General features: G+C 38.4%; 1 protein-coding gene across 2 annotated transcripts in view; it reads right to left on the bottom strand.

Annotated features, from left to right (window-relative positions):
* LOC137093828 (cadherin-22-like) overlaps positions 1 to 22,391 on the bottom strand; it is a 247,716-nt gene that overhangs the window by 55,219 nt on the left and 170,106 nt on the right. For both annotated transcript variants that reach the window (XM_067458760.1, XM_067458761.1), the window contains 3 exons: positions 19,414 to 19,601; positions 17,160 to 17,416; positions 10,236 to 10,372 (listed from right to left, as the gene is read on the bottom strand). In XM_067458760.1, the coding sequence (XP_067314861.1) occupies positions 10,236 to 10,372; positions 17,160 to 17,416; positions 19,414 to 19,601 (582 nt within the window). The remainder of the gene's footprint in view (positions 1 to 10,235; positions 10,373 to 17,159; positions 17,417 to 19,413; positions 19,602 to 22,391) is intronic.

Raw genomic sequence — 22,391 nt, 5'->3', positions numbered from 1 at the left:
TAAGTTTACTAATGGCCTATTAGTCTCGAATTTCCCCAGCTGAAGATAATTATGCTCTGCTATGATTTAGTATGGACCGTTTTGAGAATACTTCTCTGTAGCACTAAGTAGGGGAGAACCTGGGCAAAAGTAACAAAGCGATTTTCTCAGAGCCCTGACTACATTTGCATTCCAAGCTATGACAGCACGTTCAGCACGCAACCCTTGATGGATCTGCCAAAAATCATGTGATTTCGGCATCGTTTCCCGCGGTTGGGTCCGAAATATATTTTTCGAGTACGGAAAGTAAATTACTGAAGCTGTATTTTTTTTTCTAATTACAAGTTGTGTTTCTGGTTTCATGTGTCACAGTAATGATCACTCTACAGATTATGTATTGCTGTTACACATCCTGAAGGTTTGTCTTTTCAGAGTTTTTCAGTATGAAAGTAAATCGTGTTTAAATGTCAGGACTTCGATGTTACTTTTGTCCCACTTTTATATATATATATATATATATATATATATATATATATATATATATATATATATATATATATATATATATATATATATATATAAAATGCATATTATGCTAATTTAATTTTCATAATGTTCATATTGTTGAAGAAAAAATTATCAAATAGATTGACATTGCAAAAAAAATATTCAGGTTATATTTGAAACATTTTGACCATAAATTAAAATTTAAAATAAAAATGTAATTTAATATATTTTTTTGCAAAGATAAATTAGCTACAAGATATGTTTGCAGTTACATATTAACAGTCATAGTCAGGTATGTTTAATAAAAACAAGATTAACACAAAACAATCTAGCTTAAATTGTTGTGTTACTTTCGTCCCAACTGATGGGGTCAAAAGTAACAATCTTCATCTTATGTTCAAAGCAAAATTATAATGTAGTCGTTCTGCATTTGTACAAAAAACCACCTGCTATTGATAGACCACACTTGTGAGTTATTGACCAGAGCAAATGTATATCTTCTCTGTCTAAAATATTTTCTTATAAAAGTGCGCTTTTCTGTAAAATGGTACTTTCACCCCTGCTCTCCTCTAGCCAAGTAATCTAGACGCACCCTAGCGGCAGCAAATTTAATTTGCCTGCAAGTGTCGTCTAGGAGCTCTCAATACCCTTCTGAGCTGTATTCCTCAGAATCTGGACGGTCCAATCACATCGTGTATAGAGTCGGCGGGTGGGGCCATAATGACGACGGCCGAGTTGCGTTTGCGTGCTTCTAGTAAACACAGAAACTGGCGAACGGCGGCGGTCTTTCGAATCAGCTTTGACTACCAATCTGGAAGACTTGGAGTTAAGCTTTTCTCAGAGAAAAGAACAAAGAGCGGCACTGAAGTCATTCTTAAAAAGGGAAGATGTGTTCGTAGTTTAGCCGACCGGATACGGCGAATGGTTAATCAGTCAGCGAGCTCTGTTGCTCTGGTTGGTTGTAGCGCTATCCTATTGCGTGCAGAGGGAGTTTGACAGACAACCATTTATCCGCCCCTCGGATTGAGCTGTCAATGGTGAGTTTCCAGACCAAACATCTTGATGTGGCTCTGGCTTGTCAGGCTAGCTCTCCCCTACTTTTGACGACCTCCACTCGCTTTAACCTCCTCACCCACAGGTTTCGCTGGATATATTTACCTTTTTTTTGTGAAGAAAATCGATACAATCCTACACCTTTTGCTGTATATCTGACGGTGCAACCCCAAACACAGCATGTTTTCATCTTATTTTCAACTTAAATCAACAATGTTTTTAACTATGTAACAGTAGACGGCTGGATCTCTTCTGTTGGATTACTATAAGCCGCTCGCGTTCTGCCACCCAGAAGTATCTTAGTGCCGATTGTTTACAGACATTCTGAAATGCCGTATAGAAAAGGTTAAATTAAACAGATTTGTTTTTAAATGTGGCATCGGTTATAATGGAATCACAATTAAAGGCAACAATGCATCACACACAGAATGTTGCATGTGAGACACGGTTGTCATGACAATGGCAGAGTATATACGATGGCCACATCTGTGAGATCCAGAATGAAGCAAACCCAACACAGCTCTCAAGTAACACTCAAATTCTGCTGTTGTGTCACTGCAAATAAAAAGTTGCACTAGATTTCACTGAAACACTGCAGCTGTATTTGCATGCATTTTTAAAGTAAAACTGAAATGATATTCTGTAAGTCACAGCAGAACACACAAGGTTTAGCACGCTACTGTACTGCCATCCCCGTTTTCTGTCTGAAGGCACCTTTTTGAGAAAATGTTCAATTAGCAAGTCGATTTTAAAATGAAGACAAACAACAACATTTTAATGATGATAAGAGCACACCGTTTAGGGGCTGGCATAATTACACAGATAAATGGATTCAATATCGAGCTGCAATATCATTTTGATCATGGCCTTCATTAAAAGCTACAATAACATGGAAATATTATTGGGAAATGTGTACATAATTAGTTCACATAAGTAAAATTATCTAGTAATTAAAAAAGCTCTCTGTGTTGGGGGCGACTGATCCTTTAGCTAATTTCTGTGCTTCATTATTTCATTAGAAATGTTTTAATTTTCATAAGAGATGCTTCACGCCACCACAGCAGGCCATGGAGAGGGCCACCATTTTCATTGTGATGAGACATAATTACCTTTTTTAATTAACACCGCTGTAACGCTTGTGTTTATTCACCGGGATGTACAGTAGTCCACACGTTATGTCATTTAGCATATGTAAATTTGGTCTATGCTTGTTCTCCAAATCCTGCCAATGCATTATACAACACAAACACATTTGTAAAACGAATACATATTTTGGAAGTCAGCAAATTCACCCCAAAATCATTAGAAAGAAAAGAATAACATATGGAGAAAAATAACAATAAATAAATGAATAATGAGCGAACAAACAAATAATTGAACTATGTAAATTGCAAGGCATTCGTCGTGGTATTTTATTTACTATATCGCCTGATATTGCAGATTTAAGATTAATGCATAAATAGCAAAAGCTGAATGAATGTATAAATGAATGAACACAAACAAATGAATGCTTCAACTATGTAAACTGGTGGTATTTATATTGCCTGATTTAAATAAAAAGTCAATTAAAAATAAAATCTTCTTCAGTCATGTCACCGTAAAACATTTGTGCTTTTGATTTTGGGGTAGAATCGGACAAGTTTTCATGAGCGTCACCCAAAGGAGACAATGGGACAAAGCGCTGATCTAGCGCGGAACGGATTTGAACTGTTTTATTCCCGTAAAGCTAGCAATACTGTCTCTGTGCTTATGGAGCACATCAGATCTAAATTTAACTACCGATGTGTGTCTGAGATATGAAGAGAAGGGATTTGAGCAGATTACAAGAGGCAGGGCTTCTGCTACCGGCCCAGCAGATGTTGGACGGCCACATATCTTCATGACATATTACCAGTCAGGCACTATATTAGAAAACCTGCTCCTCAATCCTGTTTGAAAGCATGTCGACAGAGCTACAAAGGAAATGAAGTGTTATAGGGTCTGGCAGTATGGTAAACCAAAAGAGGATCATGCATTTCTATCTCAACTACCTTTGTCTGAAACATGTAGATGGCACAGCAATAAACACTGATTGTCATTAACAGCAAATCACACATGAAAGCGCCATAACAGATTTAATATCAGATAAAGATGCATGATACAACAACATTTATTTGCTGATTAATTTCTGTGTTAATGCACTGGTTTGCCTAAGGATGACCTATCATGCTTTTTTCCATGTTCATCTCTCTTCGCTGCAGTGTCAGTGTTTCTGAACTCTCTGAAAAGTCTCCATTGTAGTCTAGAGTTTTCCTCCAGGAACGAACACATTACCATATTCCTCTTTTAAATATTCATACGCAGAATAAAGGGGCGGGGCCTGGTTGAGTCAGTTAGTAGTGTGTTGAAACTGCCGGTTATGGTAAGGGGCGGGACATTTCCCAAACACACCTGAAGCACTTGACCAATCACAACACACTGCCCTAGCCGACCAATCAGAGCACATTGTGCTTTTCAGAAGGAGCAGCTTCATAGTGACAGGAACTAAACAGAGCTTTACTGAAAGACTGGGAAGAGAGGAGCTGCAACAGTGGAAAATATGAGAAAAATACGTTTTTTTTTTAACAGAAAGCCCAAGTCGAGCCCAAAAACAAAATCAAGACTTAGGGGATAATACATCCTCTTTAAAGCTACACTGTGTAACTTTTTTTGTTTATTCTTAGCTAAAAACACTGAGTTTTTTCAAAAATATATGTGCTCATTAATGTATATTTACTTCTTTCAAGTAATAAAGTATTCTCGTAAGTTTATAATATGCCATTGAAAATACATACGGGTGAGGGGTTCGAATGCCGGTCGCCATGTTGCTCCTCCATCTTGAAAATACATTAGCCAAAGAGGGACATACCCGTAAATTCAAGCTTTGCCTTTCTTGTTTTAACACTCAATGGCACCGTGTCGAATGTGAAGAGGGGGATTGCCGTGTTAATCTTGGACTAAATCGGCCACCGTAGGAGTTAAAACGAAATCAGAATTGAGAGGAACAGAAACTAAACTAACCTTTTCACCGCTAGATGGGGGAAAAAATATCATACAGTGTAGCTTTAACATGGTAGTGTTGCACATAGGTCTAAATATAATATATAAAATATTGAATTTTGTAAAAATAAGGGGTGCGGGGTGGGCCAAATAATTTCATAAAAGCGGCCCCGCGGGTTGGCAAAAAAAGCCAAAGTTCACATGCAGGTGTTCTTCTGGCGGCGCATGTGAAACGTCTTCATCCCAGCTACAGTCAGTGGCATATGTTTCAGCATGTCATATGAATATCATTTCATGGGTTTTATTTTTTCAAACGCCAAATGATGCTCATGTTTACAAGCCAGCGTCATTACAGTAGTCTATTGGTTACCATTTTACAGAATCTATATGATACTTCAGTTCAATGTTTGAGTGGTAGGTAATCACCGTAACAAGCAGGACAGCCGAGTCAGTATCGGTCGGGCAATACTTCAGCTCACGCCAACGAGCAAACACTGGCCCAATGTTGATCCTCGTCCTGCCTTTAATCTGATCACCTTTTCGTTTCCTCTTATTGGTTTCCTCCAACAAATCCTTTGCTTTCTTATTTTTCTGTGCTGCTTCGGACATGACTATAACATCCGATAAACAAACGATAGTTGGGCTCGCACATCCGGATGTAAGGAAGTGGTGGTGGAAGTGATGTAAAGCAGTTGCATTTTGTAGTTATTTTTGTTCTCGGGTGACGGGTAGTTTAAAAGTTTAAAAGTATGATTAAAAACCATACAGACCCCGTCAGGCTATGGCAGACGTGTCATTCAACCTATTGTAAGTCGATGTATCATCACAAGAGTCTTGAAAATATATTATGAAGGTTGAAAACTTACCCGGTGCTGTTTTAAACTGAATGAAAACTCTGCATTCTCTAAGCGCTCCTAGAGAAACGCAAGGCGCAGCAGGCAGCTAAAACACAAGGCGCATAAACAGCACACAAAACGCTCACTGCCAATAGAAAACTGGTAAAAAGGCGCATCTCACCGCAAAAAACATGGTGCCTTAGTCTTTCATTAAAGCCGGTTGAAATGAGAGCAAGAGCATATTTATTAAAAAAAATTGTGTTTTCAAAATGTCACTGTGAGAGCAAGATATACATCAGATTTTCTGCACATTGTAAGAAAACATATTTAAAGAATGCCTAAACAATCTTTTTCATGAATCATATCCAGTCAAATGTTTGTCTTAAAAAACTGAAGAAAATAAAGATAAAAGTTCAGATTGCCTTTGGTGCATTTCTGACTCATATCAGCTCTAGTGGGAGTTGACTCGCAGCAGACGCAACCTTCCCTGAGTGCTAGTTGGCACTGAATTAGTATAACTGACAAAGACTGCAGACCTATGGCCTAAATATGAAATTACACTCGTCTTGTTTTATCAGCTCTCCCGGTTGCACTAACCGTGCCTAATGAGCTTCAAATGTTGTGCAAATTGACAAAACAATATCTCTGTCCTCAACCCACGCCAGAAGACATGAGAGGCGCATCCAAGAGCAACTATTTGGCATAAAAGCAATAAGTGAATCTTTAGTCTGCATGAGCTTGAGTAATCTAAAATAGTACAAAACGGACTAAATGTAACTTCAATAGTGAAAACACTGCAGATTTATTTTCAGTGTGTCATGGCCTTTCAGACAATGGTTGTCAGACGCAATAAACATCTCTGAGCTCGGGTCATCGCTGTGGATGAAATGATGAAGTGAATCATGCCGTTGAACTTCATCTGACTCCTCACGGACAGTATACAGAACAAGAAACGCACGCATTAAAACTGAAGGCACTGTATTTCCAAAGGAGAAACGCTATATGTCATAGGAGATCAATTGCTTGGATTAGATAGATGATCAATAGATAGATGCATTCATTTTGTTATTATTTTAAAATAAATAAACAAAAAATTCTGAGTAAAAAACAACCCAATGTTGGGTCAAATATGGACTAACCCAGCAGTTGGGTTGTTTTAACCCAGCGATTGGGTTGTCTTTAGCAAATATTTAACCCAACCGTGGGATTAAAACAACCCAATCACTGGGTTAGTCCATATTTGACCCAACATTGGGTTAAAACAACCCAGCATTTTTTAGAGACTAAATAATATAATAATATAATTGCAAATAAACATGATGCATCATGCCCAACCACAATTGCAAAAGAAAACAAATATTTTTTAATACATTTTTCAATCAAAATTATATTAAGATGTGTTTTCAGAAAATTAAGTTAATTTAAGATCATAACATCATTCTCACCCTATTGGATTTTTTTGGTATTGTTTTAATCATAAATCTAACACAAGTTTCATAATTAGCACAAGTTGCCAACAGTGTAAGAAAAACTTATTTTTTATCCTTCTATGCTGCTCACCAAATCCAGCTTCACAGTATTTTAGTCGTGAATTACTGAGAGCATGAACGCATTCATATCTTCCGTTACGTTTGTACGATGAGCCATACTGCGCCTCCACTGATGTCCAATGCAAAATGTGAAGCAAAGCCACCAGAGAAGCAGTGAAATCAACTGAAGCTACTGTTGTGTCCTGCTTTGAAATGAAAGCAAAGAGTTGTGATTACAGAAGTGTCATTTTTGGTTACAAATAAACCTCTCTGTATTTTTCATGGCCGAAAAAGTGCAAATGTGAGAGCAGGAGCAATGAAATTGTTAAAAAATCCAGGAAGAGTGCAGTGCAGTTATTTTTCACTCTCCACACCAAATGTCCTTTCTGTCGAGATAAAGACACAACTGTGTTCATAGTATCTCTTTACCCTAAGGGCAAGACATAATGGTTTTTTCCTCTATTTATCACCTGAAAAAGACATAGAGAGTAAGAGAGAGAGAGAGAGAGACCCTGTCTGCAGTTTGATATCATTCACCCTATCAAACGCACAGAAATTATATGTCACTCTTCTTCAGCAGATAGGATTCTGCGGCGAGCGAGCGGTCTGCCAGACTTTCTGACAGTAAAACTCCAGTCTGGAAGCGTCGTGCCAAGACTTCAGAAAGAAAATGACCTGATAACTCCCTCTGGACAGAAAAGAACACGTCCTCTCCTCAAGTCAACTTTTACCGTGCAAGTGCGGCGCACGTGTACTCGTCGGTGTGCAGACGCATTTTCAACGCCTGCTTTAGTCGGACTAAACTGACGGCCTTGAAAAGATTGAAATTGTATTTATTTCCAGCCAACTGAGGCATATTGAACAGCCGTTTCTGCGCATGACAGAGCCACAAGGTCTTCCAAGATTTTGTCTGAAATATCATATTTACTAATATCACCGGCAATGGCGCGTGAAACGTTCTCCACACATCGATCTGCAGACGTAACTCTTCAATGAACACTCATTACGTTCTCGAGTGGAGTGTGAAATTTTAAAATACGAATGTACGAGGGAATTATACAAAGTGTTTCCAAACTGGCCACTCAATGCCTCGTTGCCCACAGACTCTGATTCCATGTATTTTGCAGTGAACAAGCACAGGCTGAAAATCTGTGGCAATTGTGATTAAGCCTGTGACTTCGATAATGGTACTTTTCTCTATTTTCGGAAGAAAAAAAGACTTTATTTAGCAGCAAAACCCTGGTATTTGTGTCTGAGATTGGGACTGAAGCGTTTCCTCTAAACTTTACTGAGGCAAACTTAAAACCCAAGATGTGACACAACTGACAGGGCAACCAAATGTCTCGAGACAAACTCCAAAAATGGGATCTGAATGTTAAAATATGAGGGTTAATGTTCACAAAAGAGGCATGTCACCCCAGCTAATAGATCTGGAAGAGAAAAGATGATGGATGTTTACTGTAAAAAATTAAATTAAATAAAAACGTTTTTGTGCTGCCTTAAAATTTAAGTGCATTAAGTGACAACTTGGATATTTGACTATTTGGACACTCACAGATGCAAGAATACCATCTCATTATATCAAGTGTCTGTATTTTGTATCATCATTTACAATACATGACACTTGCATGTTATTATATTATCTTATTCCATGCTATCTGATGCAATGACATTCAGACCCTCAGACAGTAAACCAATCAATTTATCATGCAAAAACAATCACTGAGGTTATTTATGTACTGTTTTTTTATGTTTTGAAAAAGAAAGAAAAATTTTAATTGGTTACGCAAATTTTAAAGGAGTTGTTCACTAAGAAGTTTAAAATTCTGTCATAATTTATATACCCTGTTTGAATTTCTAGTATGAAAAAAAAAAGTCAATGGGGCTCATCAACATTTGGTTACCGACATTATTCAACATATCTTCTTTATGCAGCAGAAGACATAAATTCATACAGGTTTAGAACAATAATGACAAAATTTTCATTTTTGGGTGAACATTCCATTTTGTGATTCTTCAAACATTATAAGTTACTTTTGAATGTTGGGCATGAACATTCTGAAATGGTAACATTTAAATTAACATTCTATTAACGTAACTGCAAGAACGTTTGTTCATCACTTTAAAAGACTGTTGCCAGAATGCTAGCTAAAGTTCTGAGAAGGTTCCCTGTTACACCGTGTCCTAAGTACACGCGACGCGATAAGATTCCAGCGACTTGTCTGTCCACACCAGACGTGACGCAACGCGACTATGAGATGCAACAAATCAATCAAAAATCCCAACCAATCAGAACAGCGTGTGGGCGGAGCTCTAGCGACAAGTGCATGGCACCAGAGATTAAGGCTGCAACATAGTCCGCAAGAACAGAGAAAAAAGTTCTCGCTCCCAGGGCTGCGAATACAAAATGACGTAATTTTGTTCTCACAGCCCTGGTTTGGGAGTTCTCGCAGCTTGTTCTCGACACATTGCCTGAGCGGTACTTTTTTCTTGTGGGTGTCCGAGAACTATTGTGTGATTGGTCAGACATTTAAAGTGGGCATGGTCAATGTGGAGAAAGGCAGATGATCGGCACATGCTTTTCTCATGAAGTATGGACTGTACTGCCTGAATGAACTTTGTTCTTGTTCTTGCCACCTTGAGAAAACGAACAAATTTCTTTGTTCTTGCAGAGGACGTTCCAAGCTTTAATCTTGACGGCACTCACAAGGAAAGAATAAGTCTACATTATCAAATTCACAAATATTACCCAATTTAAACTACTAAAATACATACTGAGTAACTAAAGCATTCATTGTCATAGAATATACTTGTTTGTTGTAGAATATCCACAGTTTGAACGCTTTTGTTTGAATGTGTTTAATTTCAAGATCTGAGGTGAATTATCGGTTGCTGCTTTTAGTATGACAAAGCTGGGAGCGCTAAATGATATTCAAAGTAACATTACACACTTTTCACATTAAATAAAGCACATAAACACCACCTGAGCTGAGAGTAACATTGCATGTTTTGTATTGTTGTTCCAGCCGCGGCATCGCACAAAAATAGAAACCGTTTCTAAAATAGATTCATCGCGTGTCGCCGTCGTGGTTAGGACAAAAACTCAAATTAACATGGAAAAGATGCCTTTTATCGCGTGTCGCGGCATCGCCTGTAGTTAGGACACGGTGTTAACTGGGATCATACTTCGGCAAACGTCATATTAAACTGAAAGCCATCCCTCTGTTCTGACTTTAAAGGGAATTATTCCTCTGAATTAGGTAGACAGAATTTAGGATGGACAGCAATTTGCGATTGAAGAAGTGAAGCGTACCTGCTTCCACCGCCGTAACCGTGATGTTGTGCCAGCCGGCAGTCTCGCGGTCCAGGATCTTTCCCAGAGTGATAGCTCCTGTTACGGGATCGATGTTAAAGATCTGCTCCTGGTCTGTGCTTCGGTCTATGGAGAACCTGGGCATAAAGGACAAATGTCGGTTTAAAGAGACATCCACTCAAAATCGTTTTTTTTTCCAATACTATTTCCATAAAAATAAAAATAAAATAAAATAAAAAATCAAGTACTAAAAGGAAAAGAAAGTAAACAGAAGCTTTAAGCTAAAAAATCTGGACTTCCAGCCCCCTGCAACTAATAACTTTTTTTTGGCAACAGCTCAAACCAACACCAAAACTCAACACCATAGAAAAAGAATAACAGGGAAAAGAGGAAATTGCACATGAATGTCATTGTGAATGCTTAATAGGGCAAAGGTCTATTTGGATACTTTGATGGAGCTTTTATGTCCCTGACAGCTCCTGTCACCATCCACTTTTACATCATACATAATTACATACTACAATTAAAAGATGTTACAAAACAGGTCCTAAAACCATGTCACCCACACACACTTCTCTCCAAATGCCATTTAACCAAATGTGTTATTATTCAGGTAGCTGTTATAAAAATGTCAACAGTTTAACAACTTGCTCAGCAAGATACTCTTACAAACGGTTGCTCTGCCATAATAGTTGTCGACCTAAAAGAGAATATTGATCAAAATTGAAAAAGACATTTGGTGCTAATGTTCACTTTAGAACCCCTCGTGACAACACAGAGAATGAACTTGGGGAATTTAATAATAATGTCTTTTAAATTCCACTTCAGTTTCTGAATTTGAGGTGGATTTGAACTAAAATGGCACATAGAATGCATAATTGCATGTCGTCTCAATCCCGTAAGACAGTGGTGGTAAACGGAAGCTCAAGAATGTGCACGACGTGTGAAAAGTGAGGTTCATTCTCATGTTACGCAGCACGATTGAGCTTCAGAGAGAACCAATGAGGTTCATTCTCGTGTTTCGCAGCACGTTTGAGCTCCTCAAGAACCAATGAGGTTCATTCTCGTGTTTCGCAGCACGTTTGAGCTCCTCAAGAACCAATGAGGTTCATTCTTGTGTTACGCAGCATGTTTGAGCTCCTCAAGAACCAATGAGGTTCATTCTCGTGTTACGCAGCACGATTGAGCTCCTCAAGAACCAATGAGGTTCATTCTCGTGTTACGCAGCACGTTTGAGCTCCTCAAGAACCAATGAGGTTCATTCTCGTGTTTGGCAGCACGTTTGAGCTCCTCAAGAACCAATGAGGTTCATTCTCGTGTTACGCAGCACGTTTGAGCTCCTCAAGAACCAATGAGGTTCATTCTGGTGTTACGCAGCACGTTTGAGCTCCTCAAGAACCAATGAGGTTCATTCTTGTGTTGAGGAGCACGTTTGAGCTTCTCAAGAACCAATGAGGTTCATTCTCGTGTTACGCAGCACGTTTGAGCTTCAGCAAGAACCAATGAGGTTCATTCTCGTGTTACGCAGCACGTTTGAGCTTCAGCAAGAACCAATGAGGTTCATTCTCGTGTTACGCAGCACGTTTGAGCTCCTCAAGAACCAATGAGGTTCATTCTCGTGTTACGCAGCACGTTTGAGCTTCAGAGAGAACCAATGAGGTTCATTCTCGTGTTACGCAGCACGTTTGAGCTCCTCAAGGACCAATGACGTTCATTCTCGTGTTACGCAGCACGTTTGAGCTCCTCAAGAACCAATGAGGTTCATTCTCGTGTTACGCAGCACGTCTGAGCTCCTCAAGAACCAATGAGGTTCATTCTCGTGTTACGCAGCACGTTTGAGCTCCTCAACAACCAATGAGGTTCATTCTGGTGTTACGCAGCACGTTTGAGCTTCAGAGAGAACCAATGAGGTTCATTCTCGTGTTACGCAGCACGTTTGAGCTCCTCAAGAACCAATGAGGTTCATTCTCGTGTTACGCAGCACGTTTGAGCTCCTCAAGAACCAATGAGGTTCATTCTCGTGTTACGCAGCACGATTGAGCTCCTCAAGAACCAATGAGGTTCATTCTCGTGTTACGCAGCACGTTTAAGCTTCTCAAGAACCAATGAGGTTCATTCTCGTGTTACGCAGCACGTTTAAGCTTCTCAAGAACCAATGAGGTTTGTTCTCGTTCGTTAAGCAGGCTCAGCTGAACTTCTGCTTATTATCACTGATCAATGTTTTTATGTGAATACAAGTTTAAATATATTTATCATTTACCCCCAGTTGTACAGACAAGGCTTAAGTCTAGTCCCCAACTAAAATGCATATTTGAGCTGTTGTGCTGACATATTGTAAAATATTGTTCTGTCTCAAGATATACACCAGTAAGGTTTTTTTTTTTATGTCCTAATTGAACTAAGGCCTAATCCATGCCCTGTCTGTGAAACTAAGCTATAAAGTGATAATGTGTCTTCAGAAAATTTGGACTAAACCGCTCAAATCTTATGGATTAGTTGTATGATCTCATGAACCTTTTAATGTGCCAAAGTGGTAGTTGTGTAGCTGTGAATGTGGGACAGAAAGACATTTCATTTTTTTTAAATCTTCATTTCGGATGATGAACGAAAGTCTTACGGGTTTGGAACGGCATGAGGATGAGCAATTAATAGCATTTTCATTGGGTTAACTATCCTTTTACCTTCTAATTGTAAATTGTTAGGACAAACTAGAGTCAGTACTTCAATTTCCCCCTCCAAACAAATGATTAATATTTCATACAGTGCTTTGATAAACCATTCCATCCAGAATATAAACACCCCTGACAGAATGATGAGGCGACAAAACTCAATGAAGTTTTTCACATTTTTCCTTCTGACTCGCGGTGCTCACTCCATTTTTTAAGACCCTTGAGGGTTTAATGTCATCTTCTGCAGTTTTAGACTTTATATGGAATACAAATTTATACAAATTAATTCACTTCTTATTTTACCTTGCGCTTATTACTCTGTGCCAATAGGTTAAGGCAGCTCTCTGGAAAAAGTTTAAGTGCCCAAAGGGAGATGGCAGAAAAGAACCTATTAAAGTCGAGGTGGAGTCTGAATTTAGACTGTGGAAGAGATTTTTCAACTACATCATTCTTATTGACTTTTAATTGTCATGAAAGCACAAGTCCAGTGCTGGTTGATTTAAAAAAAGTCCTTAAGTTGTTCAACTTCTGCATGCAATAATTTATGGCTACATTCGAAAACATGTATATATATATATTTGCTTTGTATTTGTATTTTGTTTTTCGGTGCTAATATCTAAACATCTTTCAATCAAGATACATTTGAGAAGCAAAATGACTTAAGATATTACGTCTTCTTTTAAAAATGTATCAAATGTAAACTACCTTACTACAGTGTCAAATAAGAAAATATAAATATATACACTCACCTAAAGGATTATTAGGAACACACACTAATTCTGTGTTTGACCCCCTTTCACCTTCAGAACTGCCTTAATTCTACGTGGCATTGATTCAACAAGCTGCTGAAAGCATTCTTTAGAAATGTTGGCCCATATTGATAGGATAGCATCTTACAGTTGATGGAGATTTGTGGGATGCACATCCAGGGCACGAAGCTCCCGTTCCTCCACATCCCAAAGATGCTCTACTGGGTTGAGATCTGGTGACTGTGGCGGCCATTTTAGTACAGTCAACTCATTGTCATGTTCTAGAAACCAATTTGAAATGATTGGAGCTTTGTGACATGGTGCATTACCTTGCATCAGAGGATGGGTACATGGTGGTCATAAAGGGGTGGACATGGTCAGAAACAATGCTCAGGTAGGCCGTGGCATTTAAACGATGCCCAATTGGCACTAACGGGCCTAAAGTGTGCCAAGAAAACATCCCCCACACCATTACACCACCACCACCAGCCTGCACAGTGGGAACAAGGCATGATGGATCCATGTTCTCATTCTGTTTACGCCAAATTCTGACTCTACCATCTGAATGTCTAAACAGAAATCGAGACTCATCAGACCAGGCAACATTTTTCCAGTCTTCAACTGTCCAATTTTGGTGAGCTCTTGCAAATTGTCGCCTCTTTTTCCTATTTGTAGTGGAGATGAGTGGTACCCGGTGGGGTCTTCTGCTGTTGTAGCCCATCCGCCTCAAGGTTGTGTGTGTTGTGGCTTCACAAATGCTTTGCTGCATACCTCGGATGTAACGAGTGGTTATTTCAGTCAAAGTTGCTCTTCTATCAGCTTGAATCAGTCGGCCCATTCTCCTCTGACCTCGAGCATCAACAAGGCATTTTCGCCCACAGGACTGCCGCATACTGGATGTTTTTCCCTTTTCACACCATACTTTGTAAACCCTAGAAATGGTTGTGTGTGAAAATCCCAGTAGCTGAGCAGATTGTGAAATACTCAGACCGGCCCATCTGGCACCAACAACCATGCCACGCTCAAAATTGCTTAAATCACCTTTCTTTCCCATTCTGACATTCAGTTTGGAGTTCAGGAGATTGTCTTGACCAGGACCACAGCCCTAAATGCAGTAGAGCAACTGCCATGTGATTGGTTGATTAGATAATTGCATTAATGAGAAATTGAACTGTTACTAATAATCCTTTAGGTGAGTGTGTATATATATATATATATATATATATATATATATATATATATATATATATATATATATATACACACTCACCTAAAGGATTATTAGTAACAGTTCAATTTCTCATATATATATATATATATAGTCACTTTTATACATATTTTTTTCTTCAGAAAACAAGACTTAATATCTTAAGTCCTTTTGCTTCTCAAGTAAATGTATCTTGATTTAATAATGTTCAGATATTTGTACTGAAAAACAAGACAAAAATACTAAGCAAGAAAATCATTTTTGCAGTGAAGTACGAATGTCCCTCTTGGAGCTCATAAAAAGCCACAGCCGAAGAAAAACAAACAAATATTTCCTGTCCAAATAGCAGGAGTGTGTTTTTCCAGCAGGTACAGCTCTTTCTGAGGGTCGGTCCACCCCGTGTCCCGCTGGTATTGGGTGGTTTGGGCACAAGAGAGAGTGATGGGGCTCTGGGCAAAGCCTCTGTTTGCTAGCTGAGTCCAATGGAGATGATTAAAGTGGTACCGATGGGCACAGGCTCCATGCCATACGCAGATGTGCGCCAGCCAACCAGCCGAGTTGCTTGCCACTGCGCTGTGCTTTATAACACCTGGAGCACTTTGAGCGCAGCCTCATGCATTTTTAATGGAGGTAATTTGCAAAGGCTATGTGTATGTGTGCCAGAGAGACTATACGGCCAGCCAAAGCCTTTTACTTCCCTTGTGCGTCACCTTTGAGCTGCGGCAATGAGTAAATCATATTTCTGTGCGCTGATGGCCCTGGAGAATAAAGAGCTCTATCAGAATGTCGAATTGCATGACCAAAATGCAGGGCGGGCATCTTTGATGATGGGAACTCAGACAGCATGACTTCTGACCACCTGCAGTCTGTTCACTGACCATCTGATAAATATACAAAAATAGAAACAAACGCTAATTGACTGGTTTTACGTAAGTTACAGCATACAGCTTTCTTCATCAGTCCAGCAGGGAGCAAGTGATCATTGCCACAAAGGTTAGTTTCACAATATATAGAAAAAGCAGGTCTTAATGTGTGCTGAAACAAGACAGAACGACCACCACTGGAACTGGACCCGGCATCGATTTCAGTGGATATGTCACGAATATTAATAAATTAAGTGACCTGTACATTTAAAACAATGTTTATGTGTTTTTTTCTTCAGTAGAACACAAATTATAGTTCATAGTGTGAGTAAAAATCTAAATATAAAGGGAAAATGATTATGATTAAATGCACGATTATTTTTTAATAACAATCAATGCAGAAAAATAGTTTTTATTCTTTGATAGCCGATATTAAATATATATTTATATATATAATTTTATGCGTCCCTATGTATTTATTTTTACAATGTTTCTATACTCAATTTCTAAATAAAAAAATCCCCCCGTTCCAGATAAACCTGCCCATTAAAGGCATATGAAAACTTTGTCCCATCTCTTTATACGCCAGTCACACCGTCTTTTCCCGCATAAGTGTGTGTTTCTCAGCCAGAATAAACAGTGATGTGGACCAGACTTTATGCCTCGAGTCACAGTTCTGGAAACGCAAGACTACACAACAGCAGACAGAAAGTTTTTGTGAATGAGCAGACATTTGACATGCTTTCCAAGGCCTCGAGGTAAAGAAGCTTCTCTGGACTGTGTGTGTGTGTGTGTAGGTTTGTAAAGAAGGATGGCAGGTTGATAACTGCGTGCCAAGGTGCCCACAGTGTAATGGGAAAAGCCTCCGGCCGGCACATTCCGAGAGCCACACTTTGTTACGCTCCTGTGACTCGGTATATCTCCAGTAATAGGCTCCTCAATGAAGGAAATTGATTCTTGTCTAAACTAAGAAGAAGTGGACTGTGGCCAGGGTGTAAACACACACACACAAAAACACACAAAAACAGACTGGTATGCCTTTTCACTTTATCTCATTGAGGCTCACAGTCACTGAAGTTGTGCATTGTGATAAAATAGCTGATAAAGCATCGTGGCTGCCAAGCTTAATGATGTATTTAAATTCAAAAGCCCTGGAAGATCTATAGCTGCAGAGTTGTGCAACAAAGTTCTGCCCCTGCAACATTTTTTCTACAAATGTCTGGGCAAATTACTGCTAAATATTTCAGGCTGCAGTGTTTCTTATTGTGATTTATACATTAACAAACAACATTAGAGTGTTCAAGTCTCTCCATAAAGCATTTACAACCCATTTTAGTTCCTAACGTGACATATTTCCAAAACAAACCATACCCTAAATGATGGAAGAACATCTCCTACATGTGTAAATTCAGATGTATGCTTTATTTCCAGTGTACCTGACAGGGACGTCATCCATATCCGGATCTTTTGCAGTCACAATCCCAACCATCGCGCCCAACCGAGCATCTTCCTGAACCTCCATGATGGTGCCGGTCGGAGGGATGAAGATGGGAGGCTCGTCCACATCCAACACGCTGACCCTCACAATGGTTTGGTCCCGGAAAGTCCCAAGATCCACGAAACGGGGGTCCACGTGTTTGTTTACAGCCTCTACGACCACATTATGACTGCGCTTGTTCTCAAAGTCTAGAGACTGAAAAGAAAGAGACGGTTAGAAACTCTGATCAAGTGCATGCTATCCTTAAAAGTAAGGCTACATTTTATATTGTTAGTAATATTTCAAGATGAACACTTATTTTATTTTATTTTCTGGGGAAATCATGAGTATCAAATATGATCATCAGGCTTTTGAGGAAGGTTTATTTGATCATCTTTAAATCATCATTGCATGTTTTTAAAACTACAGAGCTTTAACCCTCAGGAGTCTGAGCTGATTCGGGGCCCTTTGGAAGTTTTGATATGCTCTGACATTTCTGCTTTTTTTCAGTTGCTTATAAACACATTAATGGTAAAATGTAATACACTGTATTCAACACTAACTGCGCTACCGTAATATGTGAGAAACATGTATGTACATGCTTGTATTTTTGAGAGAATAATGTTTATGCATGTTTATGCATGGGTTTTGAAAAAAACAAAAACAAAAAAATTAAAATAAGATCTCAAAAAACACAATAGATATACGGTCACAAGTGGTTGCCTAGAGTTTTTGATTCAAACTGTTGCTTGCGAAGATTGAGCTTGCGTGAATGATCACGAATATATAGGGCTATCACACCTGAGACACAAAGGAATGCATAATGAGCTGCATAATGAATAAGCTTCAGGTATGTGACTGAGAGCTAAGCAACAGGACAATGGAAATATATTTTGTTGTAGTTTATTAATAAAATGTAGTCAACAAAGGCACATTACAAAGACCTATTGTATTTTAAATTATCAAAAGATTTGACTATTAATAAAATGTAGTCAACAAAGGCACATTACCAAGACCTATTATATTTTAAATTATCAAAAGATTTGACTACACTGCAAAAAAATCCTCTTCTTTGGTATTTGTTTCTTGACTTCAGTCCAAATATAAAAAAATTGTAATCAAGACTTGAGAAATCACTGTTAATTGCTATCTTAATTTTTTTTCCAGAGCTGTATAATAGATAAGTAAAATATGTGCTCTTGTTTTCTAAAAATTAACATTTAGTGTCATTTTGCTTAAAACAAGCAACATTATCTGCCAAATGGGGACAAAAAATAATCTTATTTCTGTTTGGGACAGAAACAAGAAACAGGATTTCAATCCAAAACAAGATTATTTTTCTTACCCCTTTTCTTACCCCATCATAAAACTAAGCATTTAAATATAATCTTACTAAGACATATTACTGGCAGATATTGAGTGACGACTGATATGTATATGCATGTTATGTAAGTAATTTGTTATAAAAAACAAATTCATTTACAAGCTAGCAGAATTTCTTCTTTGGCCACATAAGAATCACCATCTGCACCAAACTGCATATTTTTGCTCAGTTTGGGCCTCTGAATAAAATCATAATTATATAATATAGACCATATATATTAAGAGCTCAATATTTTTGTTATCATATTTGAGCCATAAAAGCCCGATGTATCAAGTATGATACAAAACATAACACGCATATGCACTTTTGTTTTACTTTTCATTAAAGATTTTGTCTAAAGCTTAAATAATTCCATACAAAAAAATATATATATAAAAAAAAAAAAAGAGAGGGGAACACATATTCACTATTTAATTGTATTTTGCCTCAATAAGCTCCTAATTTACTGCATATTAATAGTTAGTTTAGGTAGTTGATAAGTTTAGGATTAGGGGATATAGAATATGGTCATGCAGAATAAGGCATTGATGTGTGCTTTATAAGTACTAATCAACCAATGTGCAAGCGAATGTGTTACAGATTTTTCGGACTATTATTATTTTTCTTATAGGGTTGAAGAAAAACAATCATTTTAATACTGTTCAGAGTTAGATTGAAGAGTAAACAGCTCTGCTGTTGTGTTGAGTCACTGTTTGATGTTATAAAGCATTGAAGAGCAGAATGAACACACACACACACACACACACACAGGACACGGGCACATGTGAAGTGCAGGACGACCTTCAGAGCACGAGCGTGAAATGAACCAACTGAGAGGTCTTCTATCTACCTTTTTGATGGTGATGACGGCCTCTTGTGTGTCTCCGTCGGTCGAGACTCTGAACAGCTCTCCCCCCTCCTCGTCTTTGATCAGGTAACTCATATCCGTATTCTCGCCCATGTCTGCATCTGTTGCGATCACCCGGCCAAGCGGCGTCCCAACGGCCGCACCCTCAGAGACTGAAAACTGATACATCTCTGTGAGGGAAAGAGAAGGCGCAACTTTCATATCTGCTCCATTCATGATGAGAATGCATGCATATTAGGACTGGGAAAAACAGAACACAAAAAAATCTTTGATGATATTTATTTAATAAAATATAATAATAAAAATACTATTTGGTCATAATTTAATTTTTAATTTCAAAGTATATGTATATATATAACCTCATGTATATAAAGTATATAATTTTTGATTTACAAGCACCAATATAACAGTGCATAGTTAAAAGGCTGCATTTATTTAAAAAAAATAAATAAATACAGCAAATACTGTAAAGATGTAGTCTGGCTATCCCCAGACCAAGCTCAATCTTTTCAGACTGAACATTGGTCTGTGGAGTCTGCTCTGTATTTTTTACTGCACAAGAGGCGTGATCAACGAGCATAGTTCAAATGACTGAAAGATATTGGATAGTCCTTAAACCAATCCGACCAATGATCTATTTGTGATTGGTCCTTGCAAATTTGAAACATAAGCACAATAGAAATATCTAAAGGTTTCCAGCTTGAGCTGCAGGGCGAAATCAAATCGCAGACAGATCGGGCTGGGTTTACCTAGTCTACTAAAAATGTAATATTATTATACTTTAAATCAGCTGTTTTCTATTTGGATATTTTGTAAAATGTAATTTATTCCTGTGATCTAAAGCTGAAAAGTATTCAGTGTCACATGATCCTCCAGAAATTCAGAAAATTCTGATATGAGGAAATATTTATGATTATTATTAATGTTGAAAACTGTTGAGCTGCTTCTGTATATTTGTGGAAAGTGTGATATTTTTGTTTCAGGATTCTTTGATGAATATACAGCATTTATTTGAAATATAAATCTTTTGTAACATTATAAATGTCGTTATAACTTTTAATCAATTTAGTGCATCCTTGTTGAATAAATGTTATAGTTTATCTCTAAAAAAAAAAACATATTATTTGTGAAAAGCACACACATTTGGGTCAAATATGGACAAACCCAACTGTTGAGTTAGATTTTTTAATTGAATTTTTAACACAACGGTTGGGTTTGTCCATGATGCTTTTTTAAATGTTGCTTTAGAGTGCAAATATTATCACTGAATCTCATATATATATATATATATATATATATATATATATATATATATATATATATATATATATATATGCAATCTTTAAGAACCAATGCTCTCTGTGGAAAATGAATGTGTGCTTTACACCCTGAAGTCACTGTTGAGCTGTATTTACTCTGAAGCTGTTTTAACAGCATTTCTAAGAACACAACACAATGTCAAACCTCACTTTAATAAGCATCCTGGCCGTACATAATATCCATATGTAATATGTTTGAGTGCAGTGTGTGTCATGGCAGAGTATAAAGATCTCAGTTTGAAAAAGCAGCTTAATGAATTAGATGTTGTAGCAAAACTGGCATAAATGAGGCTTTTGTGGAGAATGAGAGAGGAAAAAAGAGGAGAGAGGCATTGAGATACGGAGAAAAACAGACATCAGGGCATGTGAGACGGTATTACAGTGAGTCTCTGTGCTGTAATAAAGCTAATGCTGCTTTTCCTCTGGAGGAAATGGAAATGGAGAGCGGAAGAATGGCAGAAAATGGAAATAATACCCGAATGTGTTTCATTGCTCTTTATATGGTTTATAACACACACACACACACACACGCACACACATGCGCGCACACACACACACACACACACACACACACACACACACACACACACACACACACACACACAGTCTTGCTTCCAGACATGGAATGTATTAAAGTGTTGCCCACATGGTCGGCTCTGATGTGAGCAATGAGACAAAGTGCTTTTTATTTGTCTGAGTCTGTGATGTGTATTACAAACCTCTCTATTCAGAGCCACACCACATACAGGATAAGTCAAGCACACTGACTAGAACCTATACTATCTGTCAGTTGTCATGTATATTTATAATATACCTTTTGAAAATGTAACATCATTATATATGATTCTTACCGAAAGCCCCAAACTTTTGAACAGTAGTGTACACCGATCAGGCATAACATTATGTCCACTGACAGGTGAAGTGAATAACACTGATGATCTCTCCATCACGGCTCCTGTTAGTGGCCGGGATATATTAGGCAGCAAGTGAACATTCTGTCCTCAAAGTTGATGTGTTAGAAGCAGGAAAAATGGGCAAGTGTAAGGATTTAAACGAGTTTGACAAGGGCCAAATTGTGACGTGTAGACGACTGGGTCAGAGCATCTCCAAAACTGCAGCTCTTGTGGGCTGTTCCCGGTCTGCAGTGGTCAGTATCTATCAAAAGTGCTCCAAGGAAGGAACAGTGGAGAACCGGCCACAGGGTCATGGGCGGCCAAGGCTCATTGATGCACGTGGGGAGCGAAGGCTGGCCCGTGGGGTCCGATCAAACAGACGAGCTACTGGAGCTCAAACTGCTCCAGAAGTTAATGCTGGTTCTGATAGAAAGCTGTCAGAATACACAGAGCTGCTCAGTTTGTTGGGTATGGGGCGGCATAGCCGCTGACCAGTCAGGATGCCCATGCTGACCCCTGACCCCGCCGAAAGCACCAACAGTGGCACGTGAGCATCAGAACTGGACCACGGAGCAATGGAAGAAGGTGGCCTGGTTTGAGGAATCATGTGGATGGCCATGGATTTACAGTTTTGGCAGCAAAAGGGGGACCAACACAATATTAGAAAGACAGTCATAATGTTATGCCTAATTGGTGTATGTTCAGGTACATCAAGTAACAAATATATTTAAAAAATGTAATAGCCTAT

Source organism: Pseudorasbora parva, chromosome 12 (genome assembly GCF_024679245.1).
Source record: "Pseudorasbora parva isolate DD20220531a chromosome 12, ASM2467924v1, whole genome shotgun sequence".
NCBI lineage: Eukaryota > Metazoa > Chordata > Actinopteri > Cypriniformes > Gobionidae > Pseudorasbora > Pseudorasbora parva.
The sequence above is the reverse complement of the archived record's forward strand: the minus strand, read 5'-3'. Positions and strand labels throughout refer to the sequence as shown.